At 32.1% G+C, this 21,253-nt stretch overlaps 4 protein-coding genes across 5 annotated transcripts in view; 2 read left to right on the plus strand and 2 right to left on the minus strand.

The window, feature by feature from the left end:
- The window catches only part of LOC109362754 (NAD-dependent malic enzyme 62 kDa isoform, mitochondrial), a 19,582-nt gene extending 15,381 nt beyond the window's left edge, over positions 1-4,201 (plus strand). Inside the window, exons 15-19 of the mRNA XM_019608768.1 lie at positions 933-987; positions 1,077-1,148; positions 2,521-2,583; positions 2,674-2,788; positions 3,985-4,201. Coding sequence (XP_019464313.1) covers positions 933-987; positions 1,077-1,148; positions 2,521-2,583; positions 2,674-2,788; positions 3,985-4,059 — 380 coding nt within the window. The 3' untranslated portion in view covers positions 4,060-4,201. The remainder of the gene's footprint in view (positions 1-932; positions 988-1,076; positions 1,149-2,520; positions 2,584-2,673; positions 2,789-3,984) is intronic.
- LOC109362540 (protein TRIGALACTOSYLDIACYLGLYCEROL 4, chloroplastic) lies at positions 5,349-19,837 on the plus strand. 2 transcript variants are annotated; one of them, XM_019608392.1, is made up of 6 exons: positions 5,349-5,674; positions 7,059-7,308; positions 8,332-8,713; positions 9,195-9,508; positions 10,236-10,440; positions 19,808-19,837. In XM_019608392.1, exons 1-5 carry the CDS (start codon positions 5,403-5,405, stop codon positions 10,431-10,433), a joined length of 1,416 nt encoding a protein of 471 aa, XP_019463937.1. In that variant the 5' UTR covers positions 5,349-5,402; the 3' UTR covers positions 10,434-10,440; positions 19,808-19,837. The 2 variants fall into 2 exon arrangements, with proteins under 2 accessions (XP_019463937.1, XP_019463936.1); XM_019608391.1 differs by lacking the exon at positions 19,808-19,837 and having other exon boundaries at positions 10,236-10,580.
- On the minus strand, positions 11,430-13,668 carry LOC109362541. Its single transcript, XM_019608393.1, has 2 exons — positions 13,543-13,668; positions 11,430-12,051 (listed from the first exon to the last, which is right to left on the minus strand). The coding sequence occupies exons 1-2, from the start codon at positions 13,625-13,627 to the stop codon at positions 11,468-11,470; spliced, it is 669 nt and encodes a 222-aa protein (XP_019463938.1). The 5' UTR covers positions 13,628-13,668; the 3' UTR covers positions 11,430-11,467.
- Positions 15,737-18,605, minus strand: LOC109362542 (ATP synthase subunit delta', mitochondrial-like). The gene is made up of 2 exons (XM_019608394.1): positions 18,253-18,605; positions 15,737-16,291 (listed from the first exon to the last, which is right to left on the minus strand). The coding sequence occupies exons 1-2, from the start codon at positions 18,508-18,510 to the stop codon at positions 15,947-15,949; spliced, it is 603 nt and encodes a 200-aa protein (XP_019463939.1). The 5' UTR covers positions 18,511-18,605; the 3' UTR covers positions 15,737-15,946.

A 21,253-nucleotide genomic window follows, 5' to 3' on the forward strand; every position in this document is an offset into this window, starting at 1 on the left:
CAGTGTAGTGATAGCTGTCCTTACTGATAAATGCCAGTGAATTATTGCTTGATGGAAATCTATTACTAGTTGCATTGTCCAATATGACATTTGTCATTGATTTCTTGCTTATTGTTTGAACATGATTTATGATACAGTATTATAGCGTTGTTTAATCCATTTAGCCGATCCCACTTAATGGGATAAAGACTTAGTTATTGTTGTTGTATCTCCACTATTATCTTGCCTACTACCTTTTGTCATGCGGAAGTGACAGACCTAACTTGTGGTTAGTGTCAGTAGTTGCCTCTAAAAAGTTTTAACTTTCTTAATAGTATAATATTTCTCTTTTTTAATGTTACATGGATTTATATGTATGTACTTGAAATTTATGGGTCCGTCCCTGTATGTAATGCATGTTTTTGACTCTAGAATAAATATCATTTGATTATTAGATGCATGCAAATTTGATTGAATATAGTAATGATTTTTTTGTTTCCAATTTTATTAGTGTTGAATATTTTCTCGATTTCACCTAATGAGATTAAGGTTTGGTTGTTGTTATAAATTAATTTTAATATAATTCTCAAATTTTATACTTATAAGAGAGATGAACCCTAAATTAAAATAATAATAATTTCCTCATACCCATATATTATCCTATCTCAATGTTATATCCACTAGATGACCACCAACATCAATAACAAATTATTATACTCAAGAATGATTGACCTATATAACTTTGAATATATGCTAGAAATTTTGAAATTAAATAGTATATATACTAAATTAATGTTATATTTTTAAAAATGCAAACAGTTTTAGCTATATTATCAAGCATTTATGCAGACAGTTTTAGCTACATTCTCAAGCATTTAAAAGCACTCTTCTAGTTTTGTTTTATATATCTCATATAAGGGGAACTACAACTTCAATTTTCTATTATTATGCAGGGAATGGTCATATTGGCCACTGCAACCAGGGAAATAATATGTATCTCTTTCCAGGGTTAGTTGGCAGTTTAATCCATGAACATGAAGTTGTGCTATTCTATGGTATACAGTTCATTTTCTTGCTAACACATCTTCTTGTTCCAGCATTGGTCTTGGAACTCTTTTGTCCGGCGCTAGGATCGTCTCCGATGGCATGCTACAGGCTGCTGCTGAGTGGTATGTTTAACAAGAATCAAAATGGACTTTATTGGAAAATGTTGAAGATAATTTTTTTCAATGTTGCAACTGAGTGGAGTAACCATACCTTAAGGGTTTGTTTGTGAGTTGATTTTTGCACGGGAATGAAGGGAAATGGAAGGTTTCACAGCCATGAAATACATTTGCAAGATGGCTCTGGAGTTATCCCTTTCTCTTCCTTCCTATTCAAAACCTACCTCGCAAATGGACCCTAAGACTCCAGATGCCTTGCCTAGACGAGGGGTTTATGCACTGGAAACTCTGACCAAATATGTGGTGTGAATTCTTTTTGTTGTTGGATGCTCCAAAGATGTTTCAGGCCTTGAGATTGGAGCTTTAAATAGGCGACACACATCTAATACATTAAGAAGGATGCTCTAGTCTGCCTAACATAACCGATTTCCCAAATTACTAATACATATGTTTTACCTAGATTCTCCTGAAATGGTATACCTAAACCTTCTTCCACTTACCAGAATTGACTAATAGACTACCAGTCAAACCTTTATATCCTAGAACCTAGATGCCAAGTGATGGTTCATTTATAGGATTTTCTTACACTGACTTGTTTATAGGAGTTAATATTCCATTTTGGAAATGAATTAATGTCTCTTAACTGGCTAGTTTATTGAAGCTTATTTTCTTTGTCTCTTCTGTCTTCATTTTGTATTGTGTTTGTTTAGCATTTCTCATCCCCCAACTAGAGTTTCTTCTTTATAAGAAAACTTTTAGAAGTGAGGGACTAAATTGATTTCAATTTCGATTATTGAGAGACTTTCTCAACAAAACCACTTTTTTTAAAAGATTAAAACCGCTTATAACATAATGACGCGTGTTTGGGTAATTTGTTTTTCAAATATTAGAATTTGAAAATAATCAGATTTCTGATTATCTTTATAATCTACTTTGAGTAGCTTTAAATTATACGGAGGGTGATAGATAAGAGGAACAGGTCCCAGAACATGAATGATAAATCACTATAAAAATTGATTATTTTAGTTTTAACCAAACACATATAGCTTCAGATTTATATCAAAATCTATAAAAGTAAATAGCTTATTTACACAATCTAAAATTACTTAGTTTTTAAGGGAAGAAGTAATGACAACAGCTATATCATTGGACAACTTAATAGGTTTTCACTCTAAATAAATTGATAATGCAGTGCAATTTCGGCCCGATTATACTAGAAATTTGATGAATTTTTCAACCTTAATATCTGTGATAAAAACTGATTTGTGCATCAAATTGTTTTTGCTTTACTGCGGTCTTAACTTTGAAGTGTTATCATATAATCACCGAACTTTTATTAATTTTATTTACTTTTCTGGCTGATCATTGCAAACTGAAGTCTGGCTGCATATATGAGTGATGAGGAGGTCCTCCAAGGGACTATCTTCCCTTCAATTTCCAGGTATAAATGATCTGCTCTTTGTTCTGTGTATGCTATAAGAGATAGTTTGAAAGGAGTACCATCTTTCTTAAAACTAATACATATTTGCAGAATTCGAGATATTACGAAAGAGGTAGCTGCTGCTGTTATAAAGGAAGCTCTGGAGGAGGATCTAGCTGAAGGATATCATGGAATGGATCCTCGAGAGCTGCGCAAACTTAGTCAGGTATTTTTTGTTTGTATAGGAATATTACAGATGTTATCTAATGATAAATGTTGGAGGTCATAGCATTTTATTTTTATTCTCTACTAGAATGTGGCTGGAGTTAATGTTATTTTCTATAATGTGGTTGGAACTTTTTAATCCTCAGACCCCACTGGATGGAGCCTCGTGCATCGGATCGTCCTTATAATAATGTAGTTGGAATTAATCTTTCTATAAGTACATGGTCAGGAGAGGATTGTTTTCTGTCAGTCAGATTGGGCTTATAAGTTAAAAAGAAAAGTCAGTAACTATCCATGTTCAAATTAACTTGCATAAACAGAGAATTGTATAATCACACATATCTATTTGACATATGAATTTAGTTTAGTAAAAAATATTTTAACAGGGTGAACCTCTGCTCAAGAATAAGGTTGCTTACCTTATTAACTTAGAGGCAATGTTACTAATATCGTACTGGTTATCATACGGTTCAGAGTACTAATATAGTGGCACCTTGGTTCAACCACTGGTTTAATAGTTAAACTCATATACTGGTTAAATTATATATATTATAATAAATATAAAATATATTTATGAATATAAATATTACTATTTTCGACTTATAACTTAATCATTGAAATTGTTTTATGATTAACTATGTTACGAACAACTATTTAGTTGAAGTTTTGGATCCTAATTAACTATTTTTCATTCACAAACCAATTTTAACTTGTATTTTCTAGTATTGACCGGTTTAATTGCATGTCTATAATTGTTATACTGTACCGGTCTGGAGTCCGGTTCACTGTTTTCCGGTTGAACTGGCCAGTAGGTATTACACGATTTTGATAACTGTGCCTAAAGGTCATAGGTTAAATTCTTGAAAGCAACCCCTTCAATTACGAGAGTAAGGCTGCATACATCCACCCTCGTCTGAAAATAATAAGCATTTCTCCTGCTCTTTTCAGCTAATACATTTTTCCTTTCTTGAATGAGTTCTTATTGACCATAGACTTCTTTTCAGGATTATGTTTTTGGTTTTTACTATTTTCTTTTCAGTAACCATATTTGTTTTCTACTTTCTTGAAATGCATTCATATTCCAGTAGCATATTGTTAATTCTTTCTCTTCCACATTTGATCAATGATCATCATAATTCATAAACTAGTTCATTCTCATTTAACATCAAATTAAAGTATTCTTTATTTGAGTTTCAGGATGAAATTGCAGAATATGTGAAGAATCACATGTGGAATCCAGAGTACCCAACACTAGTTTACAAGCAAGATTAAGTAACCTGTGTTGATAATCCATTCTCATGGTTCCAACAGTTTCAGAAATACTATAAATTTCTACAAAAAATTTCTTACCTTATTTGTAAAGGTATAAGAAATATATTGAGTTACTTATTTTTATTTTTATTGTGAGCTTACATCGTTAGATGATTGTGTAAAAAACTTTAACACCGATAGAAAACATATTTATTTAATAAACAATATGATAGAATAGCGGAATTTTGAGATTTTATAGAATCAATTGGTGTATGACAATTTGTATTAGTACAAATGTATATTTATGTTTTTTACAATAAAAATAGTTATCAAGAGTATCTATTTTGCATTCCAGTGATGTCCAATATTCCACAATTTTATAATCTGTTTTTTTTATCAAACAATTATGTTTATTAACTAGTCTATAAGATTATGATTTTCCACTCATAACTTCTAAGCTCTAAATTAACTTATAAGTTAGTCTCAATACCATTGTTTCAAGGTGAATTAATGTGTTTGGACCTATGAATATTAATTGATTGATTTTGTGAGAATGTAAGAATGTAATTATGGGTAGGCTTTACCTTAAACTGGATTTATATAGCATGAGTCTGGCCTTTTTATTTAAAAAAATTTAAAACATATGTGTGACATGTTATATAGCATGAGTCTGGCGTATTTTAAGGCATATTATACTATGAGATATTTAAATTGGTTTAAAAACTTATCTTTTTTTTGTTCTCTAAATATTCACTTTTAAATAAATTCATCTAATAATTAATTCTTTTTATATACGTTATTATATTAAAATTTCATTAATAATCAATATTAATATGCTAATAAACATTTTACATTATCTAAAGTTTGAATTATTAAGTTAAATATACTTTTTTAAAAGTCTATTCTGTTTACAGAAAAAGTCTTATTATATGAATAAGAAATTAATCACTTTCGGATAACATGATTGTCATGCAAATAAATATTGTTCTCAATAATCGAACTCTTGACTTTTTTATCTTTCTAAGATAGTCTTACACCAATAAATATATCTTTTGAATACACAAATAAGACACAAACCAAAGGGATCCTTAGGAAGATAAATTTGAGTCATCATATGATTATTAGAATGAAGATAAAGCAAAAAAATAGCATATTTTGGGATTTTAAAAAATACTTGACTTTGTTTTCATAATAATGTAAGAGAAGAGATGTGAAAATTCCTCCTATGCCCCTCCAAATAACTATATCTCTTAGATAAAAGAAGGGTAAAAAAGTAAACACACAAAAGGAGAATTCTGAAGAAGATAAGCAGAAAGGTTAAACCCTTTCAACATTCATTTCTAAAGCTTCAAAGAAACACAAAAATGGCGAGACTCAGAACCGCCATTGATTCTTCATTCTGGGACTTGAACATAGCTTCACCTCAAACCTTAGATGGTTGGGCAAAAGCTATTCCTGAAGACCCAATTCCTCTTGATTCTTCCATTTCTAGTAGACTCCTTCGTCCTCAACAATTCACTTTCTTCAAAAACCATTTACCTATTCCCATTATCCCTTCTTTTTCTCCTACTTCTAACCAAAATTTGGGTTCTTTTTCTCTTCAATCACTTCTTCTCAGAGTTATTTCTACTCGTTGGTAATTCTTCTTCATTACCCATCTTTTGTTTTTAAGAGTAGTGAATTGGGTGTTGTGAAAAATCTTAACTTTAGTGACCAATGTGGCTGGTTTTGTTGAATTTTTATGTTTTTGGCAAATGGGGTTTTAAGCATTTGAAGGTTGTGTTGTAGTGTCATTTCTGTTTTAGAAGGGTAGTTTGTATCTTAGGTTTATCTAATCTATTATTAGATGTTTTTGGAATTTACAATGACTTAAATTTGACTTAGTTATTACACTTAAGGGTATGTTTACGAATTTCGTTATCGAAAGATAAGAAGATAAGGTTTCAGAGTCATCTCGTAATTTTATGACATTGTCTCCAAAAACCAACTCGCATGCTGAAGACTACTAGGGATGGTTTGGAAGTTGTTATTTTGTGTGGAGGAAATGACATATTTTCCAAATTTAAAGTCAGAGAATTATATCATGTTTTTTTGTAAATAAATAAGGAATGAAGTGATAGATTACTATGAAATGTGCATTTCATTACTTGTTTATTTATAAAAATTTCATATAACTCTCTTCATTTAAAATTGAAAAATATATATTCTTTTCCTTTTACTTTCAAAAACCAACTCCCAAACAGCCCCTTAATACCGGCATGTTTCAAATATTACACTCGCCTTCATCGGGAGGTTATTGTGATTTCAATAATATCCATCACGGTGAGGGGAGTGTAATTATAACATAAACCTTGAGGAATGTTTGTGTGCTTTTTGAAGCTTGAGGGTTACATGATTAGTTCAAAATGAACATAGGTGAGTGTAATTTTTCAGCTATGAAACATTGGAGAAAGTCTTTTTGCTTCTGCTTCTTTTAAATGAGGACTAATTTTGGTAAAGGGTATTTCTCTTGTTGTTATTTTCAATTGGTGTAGCTGTAGCATAGTAACCAGTAACCACTATATACATAATAGAAAAGAATAAAGGGCTCTCTTTCTGAATCACTATTATCGATATCGCACGCGGAATTCGAATTTGGGCCTATTTAACTGTGTGAAAATGGTTCATATGGATTCTTTCATTGGTTCTCTTATACTATGTTTTTGTTTATCCTGTTGCTATTATTTTCTGGTAAATATGAGTGATTTAAAGCAGAAACTCGGTTTGTCATTTTTGCTATTACTTTCTATCTTATACTTGTTTTTTGATTTATCCTTTTGTTATTATTGTTTTTATCCGTATGAGTAATTTAAAGTGGAAACTCAGTTTATGTATTCACTGAATTCTTAAAATGTTGTAGACGGTCTAAGTTTTACCATCATTTTTGTGGCGCCGTCTTTCTTTCTCACCATGTTCTTATATATAACATCATCAGGATATCGCAACTCTACAATGTACTCATACTGCCTTTATATATATAGGTGGCTTGGGTTGACTGGACAATTTCGTCCGAGGAAGCTGATTACTGATATAAAAAATGACATTTGTAATGCTGAGGAATTCGATCTCTCCACAGTCAAGGACGTCGGAAAGCATTTCATTGACAAGTCACTTTTTTCATTAGGGTTAACCACACAGTTTGCTTTAACTCCCTCAACATCCATGCTATTTTCTATTGAGGGCCATGGTGAAAAAGAAAGACGTCGGCACAAAGTGATGGCTTATCACAAGGTATGGAAGTCGTAAGTTTTATTGTATGATGCAAATAGTTCAACATGCTAGACTTTCTGTATATTTTCAATAGGTTATGGTTTATGATTTGTTTATGACTTTGTATTTAATTAAGGGACTTTTTTTTCAAATTTTCTGAAATGGAAAAGTATGTTGCAACTGTTAATTCTGGGAATTACGGTGAGAGTTGTAAAATTAATTTTTTTTGAATATCAAATTCTAAAAAATTGATATTTCAATCTTCACCAGCTAAACTTCTATGTGGTTCGGCTGAAAGTGTAGGCCTTCTGATTTTTTTGTTAAGTTCTAGGTGTATCCTAGATTGGTAACAGTTTTTGTTGTGTGTAGTTTACTCATAAACAAATGGAGGCACAAAAGACTATAGTATGTATATCAGTATATGCACATAGAGATTCGACAAGGTTTTACGTTGGTTGTCGATTGTCTAACACAACCTTCACCTTTTATCCGAGCTTAGGACCGGCTATTTGATGCCTAATAGTTGGTTCATTGTATTGATGAATAATGAGGATATTGTATTTTTTCTCCGACATGATAGGGAGAATTTCTATGTCTCCTTTGCTGCTACTCCTTTATTCCTCTAGTGAACTTTCGTCATTTAGTAAAATAGATTAAAAGAATATTACGATTGTCAGATCAAATTCGGGTTCCCCTTTATAATATAGGAAGATCAGTTGTTAGAGTCGTGGGACATAAAGTACTTGCACCTGGGTTAAAAGCCCGGAAGCTACACAATTTACCCTCTCCCAATCCCCGTCAAAAACTTCGCTTATCAAAAACAAATAGAGAGAGATGTTTATTCAAAAGTTCACTTTCTTAATTTCTCCATTTTTTTATTTGCTTTGATTTTAAATAGAGATGAAACTCCATATGTAAATTCTTCTTGATGTTGATCTATAATTGCATGCCATGCTTTTATTCTGTGTTTTTCGTCTTTTTTTTAATTCTACTATGGTGCTCGAGTTTATAACTAAGCATCTCAAAAGACAAAGTTGCATGCAGCTTCCGGAACATGATCTCACATTGGAGGCAGCATGGCCTCAATTGTTTGTTGACCACAAAGGAAAATATTGGGATGTCCCTGAGTCTATATCTCTTGATTTGGCATCCGTTATTTCTGACTCGGGATTGCGGTACCACTTTGGGCTACATGAAAATAGGGGTAATCCCCAGGCAGTGAATGCAATTGATGGCAAGCCACCACTGTCTCTACTGCCAGGATTATGTGCAAAGGCTGCCTTCACTTACGAGAAAATCAAACACTTCTGGAGAGACGAGGAGGCTGCAAAGGAGGCTGAACAAGATCGTGAGCCAGATCCTGACAAGGTGCTTCCATACGATTCCCGTCTAAGTGTACCTCATGCAGCCATATCGGGAATTATGGGTAAGGGTACCTCATGCAGCAATATCTGGAATTATGGGTAATTTTGTTGTATACATTAACGTTATCGTTATCGTTACCGTTTCAGATTAGAATCAGCGTGTCCATGTACTTGTCAATCGTTTTTCTTTTCACTTTTGTCATATGATATACATATTTTTTATAATTTCTTTTGTGGTATGCGTATCATATGATGCCACTGTGTTCTATTTAAAACTAACTCCTCTAATAGGCCATTTAGGTTTTAACCATTCCTAATGGTTTTCTTAGTCTTCCTCTCACTCTAACTATGGGGCTATCCTCTGTATGGTGAACTCTTCAGATGGTGTGTTTCCACCGTGTTTTCGAAAACCGGAGCCACTCCTACAATCCCTCTAGGATTATAGCTTATAGCTTATTGTTAGGTAGACAGTTTATGGCAATTATATTAATCTTATTTTGGTTTTGTTAATGGTTTGTATGTGGTTACATTAATACATTGTAGGTGGCTCGTGTTCTTCCTGGATTTGGAAAGGGAATAGCTTCTTTGGCAATGATTCGAGAGAAGATCTAGAGGTGTCAATAAGAAGCAAGAGATCTCGGCTTAGCGCTGATTTGTTTGGTTCAGTTTGCTATACTTTTCAGCGTGGAAAGTTCACAGAGGATTTTGGTGACTTAACCAGGGTAGATGCTCGTCTTGATATATCTTCTGCTTCAGCATTTGCAAATAAGGTTCTGAATAGTTTCAAGAGTTCTGCTGCCGACATTAGTGAACAACCATCAGCCTCGCCCCGGTTTAATTTAATCTTTCAACAACAGGTACAATATTTTGTTTCTTTGATAAGAACAACTATCCTCTTGTGTATCTAATTCCGTATGTCTTCTACGGAAAAGCATTGTACTTGATGAAGTAATAGAAGAGTGCATGTGTGTAAAAGTGTATATGTAACTTATCTAACAAAATAAACTAGAAGCTATACATTTGTAGTTTCTTCGTGATTTCCATAGAACAAACCGTAACTGCACAAACTCGTGCTATATTATGGATACATGCTAGGCTTGGTCAATATTATGTTAACTAATTTTAATAGTAAGTAGGAAATGATAGAGCCTTTGGAAAGAGAATGCCGGCATCATAACATTGGAAGGTGCAACAAAGGCAAAGGGGGACAACTTTAGAATCTTCGATGTTTATACCCGGTTGCAAAGACTCTTAAGACTGTCACATGGCGTAAGGGGAGTGGGTAAGTAAATGGGAATAAGTTCCACGAACACACGCTAAAAGTCTTAAGTCGGGTCTTGAAATTGAAAAACTCGGTTTAAGACTCGGTACTCTTAAGAACTTTGTTGATAAGAGTCGAGTCGACAAGAATCCATTGTGAATGCCCTAAGGAGTGTCATTGGCCGGAGAACCTTCTCTCTTATTTATATTCTGTTTACCTTCTGTGTTTTGAGTAATACAATGTCTCTAGCTAACTGATTTTGTCTATTTGTATTGGATTCTATCAAAACTAAACAATGACTTGTTTTAATTTTGTACTTGTAGGTTGCAGGACCAGTTGTTTTTCGGGCAGATTCAAGAATTTCGCTCGAATCTTTCATCAGGAGAAATGGTATACCAATAGAGGATTTCATTTGCAGCTTGAGTTACTCATTTAAGGGTCTTGAATCTGGAAAGGTCGTCGCGTGGTATTCTCCGAAACGAAAAGAAGGAATGGTTGAGTTGCGCCTTTTCGAGTTTTAGGGGAATGGTTGAGTTGCGCCTTTTCGAGAATCCCTGCATGCCTGATTTGAAAGCTGTTTATCATTTGTTCTTTGCTTATTTTTGCATGCACCAGATGATTTGTAACATTGTGTATTTGATAATGCTAAAAAGATTAGTTAGTGCTTTCATTTTGATTTAACATTTGCTAACTCTAGCAAAACAAAAAGTACACACTGCATTCATTGTTCAATAGACATACAATTTCAAAACATAATCAAAATTAACAAAAGGATAGTAATGATCCCTTTGGAAAAGTATTAGAACCAATATCACACTCTCCTTATGGAGTATTTGTGATCATCAATAATAGGTTCCATTCGATCTAGTAATGACAAAACGGATCGCCTGTGCCCACAAATTATAAGTGGGTGTTGGTGTGCGCAACTTATTCTAAAATAGCAAAAATTAAAAAATGAGGAAGAAGTAGGACCTTTTCCATTAAAGTGTTTGATAACCTTCAACAAATGAGGTATCCATTAATTCTATGCACTCATCAACATGAAACCCCTCTTATTATGGTTTAGGTCCTTAGAAAGCAGCATAAATTGCATACTCATTTATTTCTTTTCTATAATAACTAAGACTAGAATTAGTACTACCAATGATATGAGAATCAAATAGGAAGATTCGTCTATTCGATCACTAATTGGACTTATAAAAGGTCTTTACTTTTAACCGATTGAGGGACTAAATATGTGAAAATTCTGGTCCGATCATGTTAAACTTGGAAACCAAGATAAGCTGGGAAGCGAAATGAACGATTCAGTTCAAATTAAAAAAAAAAAACAGAAAATAATTCTCCAATGTTTTGCTTTATTCTAGTCCAGTAGAAAGATAGTCCTTCAATATAATGTGAAAAATGGAACCAACCATGAACCACTACTTGGAGATGAGATCAGGTTCAAACCTCTAATCCATGCTCTAAAGAGTTAGTGAACAAATACTTTGAAAAATAAACAGAGCAAAGAAAAAGAATTGAACAATTGTCAAGATATTGCATTATAGTAAATTGATCACAAAAGTGTAAATAGTAAGATGAACACATAACACATGAAAAATATGTTCAAAAAGACAACATTCTTTTTCTGCACTCCACTGCAAGGAGTACTACTCCCACTATAACACCCTTTCTTTTGCTCGATCCCCGCGCCGCGGTTTTCGAGCACGAATGTTGAGTTACTCTTCCCATTGCTAAACAAAACACACCAAAAGAAAGGCCCTTTATGGAGTCCAACAAGGCCTACACCAACCTCAGTATGTGATTTGTTTCTCAAAAGAGACAAAGAATTCTTATCTACAACAAGAACTTGAGAAAATGCTAATGATGGCTCAAGATACTTTCTTTGACAACCTACAATGTGTCCGGTTATGGTTCCGAAAGTTGGCAGCTCCACACCACAATTTGGTGCGAAGACTTCAGTGAAGTCATCATCAAGAAATTTGCAGTTCACAACATTGTTATCAGTGCAGTTTCCTTTGCATGATTCAACATACTGTAAGGCCATGCATCCTAAACCAGGACTGTCATTCAAATTCGGAAGCTTTCGATCGGTCCGATTCTTGTTTATAATGTCAACAATATCATTTGCAGGGTTCTCTGCAGAATAGAGAGAACATAAGTGGCTGTTTACAGAAATGAGATTTGGCATATAATAAATGTGCATGGTCATGCATGCATATTTTGATTCTTCATTCATATTTGCAATAAATTATGAAAACATAGGCTAGATAGATATAAACATCATCATTCTACACAATGATGCATGCTCTTAGTCTTTGATACATGTAAATCTTCTACTTCAAAATATTTCTAATCAACCAAAACGGCGAAAAGAAATATATTGTCTATCAGGTTTCCTAAGGGTCTATTTACGAGTTGAGTTTTGGAGGGGGAAAGAAAAATGGAGACTTCAGAGTCATCTCGCAAGCGTATTCTATGGTTCTAAAGCCTTGTCTTTCCCTTCTTACCCCTCCGAAGTCCAACTCGCAAACGGACCTAAAATACAGAGTGACTTAAATTGGAATGAATACTTTGGAATTTAATGATTGTTAAAAAGTAATCTACACTAGTGCTTAATGATTATCACATTTTCAGAGTGCAGAAGGGTTAAGATACATACATATATTCACACCATATTACTACTACAACAACAACTAAGCCTTTATATCATTAGGTGGGATCGGCTACATGAATCGAATAACGCTATAATGCTCTAAACTTGACAAAGGCTTGCCCTCTTAAAACCTGTACTATATTCATTTCATACCAAATTTATTCCTCAAAATAACTTAGGTTAAAGAAGAAGCAATCTCACTTCACTATTCACCAAAATCTAATGCACGAGGCTACCACCTACCGAGATTCGGAGAGGTAGATCTATACAGTCTTACCCGAATAAACGAAAAGATTGTTTCTAAGTCACAGGACAAGCATCATTATCTCATTCTGCTGTGGCTTACCCTTGTTAATCACAAACCTTAGTTTCATTGATAAAATAAATTGAAGGTCAATTTGTAACTACACACCTAAAAAAGTCAATTCACTATGTGCAACCAAAATTCATTCTAATAAAATCACTTTTACCAAATGAAGTATTAAAGCATAAACTACATTTAATCGCCAAGCCAACTAGGTATTGGTCTAGTAGTGTAAGGTCTCATTGGATCTCCAGATAGGTCAAAAGTTCGATTCTCGGGAGCAACACTTGTTGAGGGGGGCAGTTACACAACTCGAAAGTGATGAATTCTTTACCAATAGGGATAAGGGTACCCTTGATTATACAAAAAAAATCACATTTAATCAAAATCAAGTTTGTAAGCAGATTCTCAGACACACCCTAAGGAGTAGACAACCCCAGATCCAGAAAAAGATTCAAACTTTCAAACCCTATATGTAAAAAAAACTCATTTTGAACTTAAAAATGGAGCCAATAGAAAACCCATTATAGTAACTTTTTGATAAATAAAAAAGTAATTTAACACCAAACAATATAAGAACAACCTAGTAGAATTTCCATAAATAGACAACATAAGCATAAATAAATCATTAACAGTTAAACATGTGAACAAAAACATAATATAAGATTACCATGCTTGTGAGAGAAAACAAGAGGTGCCAAGAGAAGGTAACAAAAAAAGTGTAACTCATAGCTACTAAGCTTGTTCTTCATCATTATGCAAATGCAATAATAATACCTAACTAAAGAGTTAAATGGGTTTTCATTCTTGCACTAAAATGTGGGTCCCATATAGCCGTTATCAACTTTCTTATCTTAGCAATTTCAGCTTCAAAAAATGTAAACTCCACTCCTTTTTTCAGTACCTTTATATTATTTTTAGTCATGTATTCTCGCACTAGAAGTAATCATATCCGAACCGAAAACATCCATAGGTATGTGGAGCTGACTCTCCCAGCGGGCATCTTTTTCATCCACAAAACTCGAACTCGAGAACTTGCTTAAGAAGAATCAAACATGTACCACTTGAACCAACTTCCTCTACCTTTGTATATAGCAGCACTAAAATTCACAATTTTAATACAATAATTATGTCATTTGAAAGCTATGACATAAGGTTACAACATATATTGTTATTGAGAAGATCAAACTCATTTTTTTTTCTGCACGTCATTCTTCTTTTGATCATCAAAATCGTTTAACTTCATAGATACGATCTTACCATTTTTTTTGTTACAATTAACATATTAGTCACTTTCTATACTTTTTTCTTTTTCTCCGTATACTATCTTTACTCTTTAATGAAAAAATTAGATTTAATTTCCTTTTTCTTTTCATCTCATTCTTCTTTTGATCATTAATTGATTAACTTCACATGTATAATTATTTTATTTTTTCGTTCCATTAAATATACATAAGTCACTTTCTAAACTCTCTTCTCACAACAAAAAAATATCAACATAAAGAAAGTAGCTAAACTATTTTTCACCAATCCAATATAAACATTGCAAAGCTGTAAGTTGAGATATTTTTTAAAACTATCCATAAAATTATCGAAATTATATGAAGTAACATAAGAGACATGAGTAATTTTGGAATTAAAAAAATTGGACTTGTTCAATTACTTAATCATCTTTTAATCATGTTTTGACTTTATATAGTAGTATACATGATTTGAATTAAAGGATTTTTAATTTGAAAACAATAAACAAAAAATTGTATTTATTTTACTTGATATTAATTACTCTTCATTAGTTAAAAATGTTTACTTATTTATTATTATTTCAAGGATTTTATATTATTATGATTTTCTATTTCACATTTTTAAAAGGAAACAAATTTTATGAATAGAAGTGACACATCACAGCTATTTAATAGATGATTCCAGGAAATGAAATGAATCATCATAACATTTCCTCTTTCTATTTATAAAAAATAGTTTGTTATTTGATTAAATATTCTTTATTAATTACTCATAATTGAAAATATTTTTATTAATTATTAGTGACACTCAATTAATTCATAATATTTTGATTCAATATATTTAGCCAATATAATAAATGTATTATTTTTATTATTACTATCTAGACAACATTCACTATTCATCATTAAAATCAGAAATATGTTAATTTTATTAAATAAAGAAATAAGAAATTATGGTACATTATTTTATTATTGTTACTAATATTATTTATTTTTAAATTATTATATGATTTATATTATTATATTATCATTCATAATTATTAATATCTATATTATTAGAATATAAGGCTATGAATAAAAAACAAAAAGAAGAAGAACTGACAATACATTAACTTCCCCTATAGCTAGTTCATCTACCAATTTTATAACTTATTCTATTTTCATATGGCCTTTTTTATTTTGAAGAAAAAAATATCCTTTCTTTATCATTAAGATCTCATTTTAAAGTCCAATATTCCCTAGAACAAATCAGTATTGTGAGAATTAGACAGAATGATCCGATCACTAATCAAACTTAAAAATGACTTTGGTTTATAGTATTAACCGAATGAGAAGTTAAACCACTTTGAACCAGAGAAATTCGGTATGACGGTTAAACTCGGTCAATTAAAATTTTAAAAAAATGGAACATTACTCCAATATTTTGTTTCGGTCTAAAAAAGATGAGGATATATTACTTTAATATAATTATACATAATTATTAATTATATAAAATTTTGTATATTAATATAATTATATATTTATAGATGAAAATGACTACTTATATATGAAATCATCTGGTCCGATAGAACGGTTTAACCGGCAAAGCCAACCTTAACTCATATTGCCAATAATCCAAAACAAAAAAAAGTAAGCTTTTGTTTCTCATTTGAAGGTCTTGCCCAACTTCAATGAGCAACATGGAATTAAAAAATTATTTCATCAGTGCACTTTCAACACAATACATGATTCAAAATGTTCTTCAGCAATTTGGTCATACTAAGAGTAATCAATGACACATGGTCATGTAGAAGGTGAAAATAAAAATCGAAAAGAAAAGCTCGAATACAGTATTTAGCCTGAAAGAGCTGAGTTGAGAGCGCTATGGACATCGACCCCGATCTGAGCTTCAGCTTTCTCCAAATCAGTTGTGGCTGAGTTCAGCTTCTGAGTAAAATCCTGAAGACCCTTTTGGACTAAGTTCGCATCGATTTGATCAAGTGGTACAGCTTCAACAGCTATGACATCGGCAACAGAGTTTGCATGGATGAACGTGAAGCCGCTGCTGACAAAATACTTGGTCACGTCGTTGCCTTCGTGTACGGATAAGACTCCGGGTTTCAACTCTGCAATTGTTGCTACGTGTCCGGGGAGAACACCCATCTGTCCAGTTGTTGCTGGTACTATAACCATGTCCACCTGTTACACATGAAATTGTAATGTATTCATTACTATTCATACAAGATGCCATTTTTGGATTTTACAAGGACCAAGAATTCAGAAAATTTCTCTCAGCAAAGATCATTTACTAACATCGAAAGCCACAAAAACTATTGGAATAGTGAGGCTGCAGAGATTGCAGTAGAAGAAAATAAAAACCACAGAATCAAATGTGTCAATCTTGATAACGACATCGCAACAAATATCAGAAGCAACTTCTTCAAATAACTATGTCCATCAACATACTTTCATCATAGCATTGTAATTATATTCGGAAATTTGTACAAATCTTCAGTCCAGTCAACGGATGACTGGTTTACATTGCTGTCTTAATTCTTATTTACATTTGTCTCTAACATTCCTTCTTGCACTTCTCTCTATAGACGGTGTGCATAAAAGAACTATCATTTCCGGATTAAAAGCTCTTAAAACATCAATTTGGTAATGTGTTCAAATTCAAATATGATAAGTAACAAGGTTACCCTTTTCCACAATTGTATCTTTATACTTATTGGAAAATCCGTCCCTGTTAGCAAAGGTTAAGCACGGATAAATTTGGTTTAGGCCTCACTCTTTTTTAAAATTTTGTTTGGCAAAATGAAGAGCCGAACAAAAATAAGTAACAAAGTTAAGAAATCCTTCAGAATTTTGCTTCCCTCGATTACACCATAACGCAGCATTAGTGACCAAGAGGGGTGATGAGAAGACAGTAAGATCAGCAAACAATAGTCGTTGTGAATAGTTCTTTATTCATATAATCAAAGAATCACTTATGAAAAGAATCATATAAATTCATATAATCAAAGAATCACTTATGAAAAGAATCATATAAAAAAATTTGAATACCTACTTTTTCTCTCAAGAATGACAAGATAACTAAGGGAGAAAGAGACATGCCAAAACTAATTATTTACAAGCTCAAATTAATTGAAAGGTGTGGAGTAAATGTAACATAAGTGCAGTGAGATCCAAATGAAATATCATTAAATGGCAAGAGAATATTAAGCAAGCATTTCTCGTTCCGAAGAAAATTTAACACCAAACAAGACCAGTTCACTTTTTAATTGAATTAATTGATCAAATGTTTGTATTATTTTCCTTTCTTTTAAGACATTAGTTGGTCCAATTATGAAAATTACAATTGAATTACATGCACTTACATTTCCCTGAACTGTAACCAAGTTGTAATAAAACATCGATGATTGCAAGAGAAACAAACAAAGAAATAGACCACAGTTTATATCCAATAATTGATGTAGAACAAAAATTAAGTCGGTTGACCGATTCCATCTTATCACATCCCCTCACCCAGATTCAGAGGAAAGAAAAATAATGCTATGTTCTGCAGTTTATATGATGATCGAATGAAACGGAATATAACGAAATCGAAAGGAATGTAATTGAAATAACCTTCCCATTGTTTTGATGTTTCCATCCCATGCGAAGGTTAGTATCATTCAATTCCATTTCATCCATCTCCATCCATCCATCCAAACATAGACTAAAACATATATATTAAAATTAAAAAGTCGGCCCACTATACGAGACTCTTTTTTTATCATCTCGCTCTATGGGTAAGACACTAAACCCTGTCAGGGCGCGTGATTATCACTCCTAACAAGTGTTGCTCACAGGAATCAAACTATTGACCTTTTGGTCTGTCTGAAGATCTAGCGGGTCCTCACACCACTCTCGGTATGGCGATGTTAGATTACGCAGTCTTACCCTTTTGAGACCCATTTGAAAAATAACCTCTAGATCACAAATTAGACAAAAAAAACACAATCTTTAATCCAAAAACAAAAGACCCATATGAAATCAAAAACTAAAAAACCAAAATTCTGACACAAAAAACACAACCTTTAAACCAAAAACAAAAGACCCAAATGAAAACAAAAACCAAAAACCAAAAATTCTAACACAACGAAACAAAAACAAACCTCTTTGGAAGACAATTCAGAAGAATAAGGAAGAACAAAATTAACAGTGAGTTTGGTAGGAAGAGAAGAAGGAATTGAAGGACGTGGCTTTAGATATGAAAGTGGTGTCTTTGGTGGATCGATGGTTGGACTCGCTTTCTTCCATGCCTTAACGAAACTGCTATCAGCGGCGGTTTCAGATGGGAGATCGGTGGAGAAACGACGTGATGCGGCGGCGTTAAGGGGACGGCGGAGGAGGGTGGTTGCGCGGCGGAACATGGTGGAGAAATGGATTAGATCGCTCGGTATCGCAAGGTCGGAAGAAGGGAAATGGTGTTTTACTGTTTTAGGTTATGAGAATTTCACACATTATCGAGTTTTAAAAATAATTAATTACTTTGTCAAATGAGAAAAAAAAATCATATTTTTAAAAATAAAATATGAATTAATTTCAACTATAAGAAGAAAGATATATACGCTGATAATGTAAGAGTATTTTATATTATAATTATATCATCTATTATTTATTTTCAAAATATATATCTATACTATTAATAAAGTCAAAATAAGTAATAACTACCTCATGATATAATTTTTTTATTCCCAACTTACCCTTTTATATTTTTAATAACTACTATAAACTTCCACATATTACTTTCATTTTTTATATTAATAATTTAATATCATTAATTTCCACACATTCTCTTATTTCTATCTTCTATCTTTTTCCACTCAATAGGCACAAAATGAGAAATTGACATAAATTTTATGTATATCATATCAACTATCACATATTATCTTCTTAAATCTTCACTCTTTATTGAGTTTATATACTGCATTGTTATATTTAAATTGTTTTTCTTAAATAATATAATATGAAGATCATATATACTATATCAAAAAAATAAGAATGCGTGTGATCGGCACGGAGTGCCGGTCGACACACTAGTTATAATAATGTTCTATTTTACTAAATAATCATTGACTCTTCAAAAAATTAATTTAAATAAATGGTAGATAATACACTAACTGTATATACATATTATACAATAAGTATATAGATATTATACTCAACTTATTAATTATTTGTAACATGGTTAGTTCATAAATCAGTTTAATAATTGAGATAAAATTATAATTGATAGTATTTATATTTTATAGATAATTATAATTATTGTAATATATAATTTATTCAGTTTAATTAGTTGAGTCCTATGTCATTACATTAGTATATTTTGATATATATAATAACTGATATAATATTAATAACATTGTTGTTTTCAGACTTTAATTCCTATGTGCATTAGCCTTTATTAAAAGTAAACAAACATGTTAATATGTTATGCATATGTGTCATTTTTCATAATTTTCAAGCTGGAAATTAGATAATTAAAGAGTGAAATGAAGTCAAGAAGAAAATTATTCCCTCCTCATTCTCCAGATGTTCAATGCATCAAGATCTTTGTGTATATCATATCAATTCATGTTTCATTTTCTCATTTCTCTAACATGACGTCACCTAAGGTCGTTTTGAAACCCTTCGATTATGTGTGCCAAAAGGACATGCTTCTAATAGTAAGTCTTGAACTTATCTAAGAAATGAAGAATTAAGGTTTATTGGATTCAAAATAGTGTTGAGATCATTAAAATTAAGAATGACTATGTAAGGTTTATATTTAACCTCATAAGACATGATATGAAAAGGGACATGTTGACCAAAGACAACCTTGTATGAGTCGTGTATGAGTACACGGTCGTATATGAGTATACGATCATGTATGAATACATTGTATGGCCTTATTGGCCTCTAGACCATACATGACTTAACTCTGTACCAACTACTATTAGTATGGAAGTTTGTAATTTTTTATATTTTCCCTTTTGAGTAATGGGTTGAATGACCTAACTCCACATATAACTGGAATTAGGTAGTTTAATTGTTAGTTTGTGACTTGACTTTTTATTTTGATAAAGATAAGCTTTAAACAATCTAATAATGGTGCATTATGTATATGCATCAATAGGCCTTAATTTTGTATTTCATATATGCATCATTATTATTTCTTATATTAGTAGGTCTTTCATTTCCTAAGTTATTGATAGGGCAAATCACAATTACATAATTATGTTGTCAAGTAATAAAATATTGATTCCACGAGGATTAGTAAATTCCTTTAATTGTAACAATTAATTTATACTTAACTCAAAGATGAATTAACAGTGAATTTAGAACAATTGAACTATTGACGTGAATAATTATGAAAATAGTAAAAATGATTGAAATCTAATTTAGGAAGAGTTCCCATGATAAGGGTTACCGCCTTTATACTCACAAATCCTTGTTTTGCTCATTTTCATGAACTTTCAGTTGTGATGGTGAATTGTTCTTTGATATGTATCATCCTCTCTCGAGCTCCAATACGAGTACTCAATTGAAGTCACACCTACTCTCGTGTTACAGTTATCAATCGAGTGTTTTACTTGGATCTTTCTATCCAATCACTTTGTAGCAACCTAAGGTGAATTCCAGAAACCCTCGAGAATCCTAAAACTACTCGTGAATTAGGATTCTAGTTTGAATAACTAAATGGTTGGATAGTTGGGTTCACCTTTCGGTCCTTCCTCATTATATCTAAGAGGTGTAATTTGTTGGTCAGACAACTCACACTAATAAAACTAAGTTTAATGATTCAAATCATAACACTCAATGAAATAGAAGTAAGCACAAATGTTTATTGAATGTAAATGGGCATAGCCCTAATAATAGAAATAAAGAGAATTACTCACTCATAATGGAGAAAAAAATACCAAATTTTAAATTAGAGAAGTGTAATGTAAAGTATTTTAAATCCTTGAGGGAGAACTTTCATTTATCCTAATTACAAAATATTGGGCTAGGCCCAACAAAACAAATCTAAAAAATAGGAATAGAATATAACATCCACGATTGTGGGTGTATGTGGTGCCTTTACTTCAAGTTGTTTCTCTTCGATCTAGGCTCTAAGGGGACTTCTTTTGGCCA

The sequence above is a fragment of the Lupinus angustifolius genome, chromosome LG12 (genome assembly GCF_001865875.1).
Source record: "Lupinus angustifolius cultivar Tanjil chromosome LG12, LupAngTanjil_v1.0, whole genome shotgun sequence".
NCBI classification, from domain to species: domain Eukaryota; kingdom Viridiplantae; phylum Streptophyta; class Magnoliopsida; order Fabales; family Fabaceae; genus Lupinus; species Lupinus angustifolius.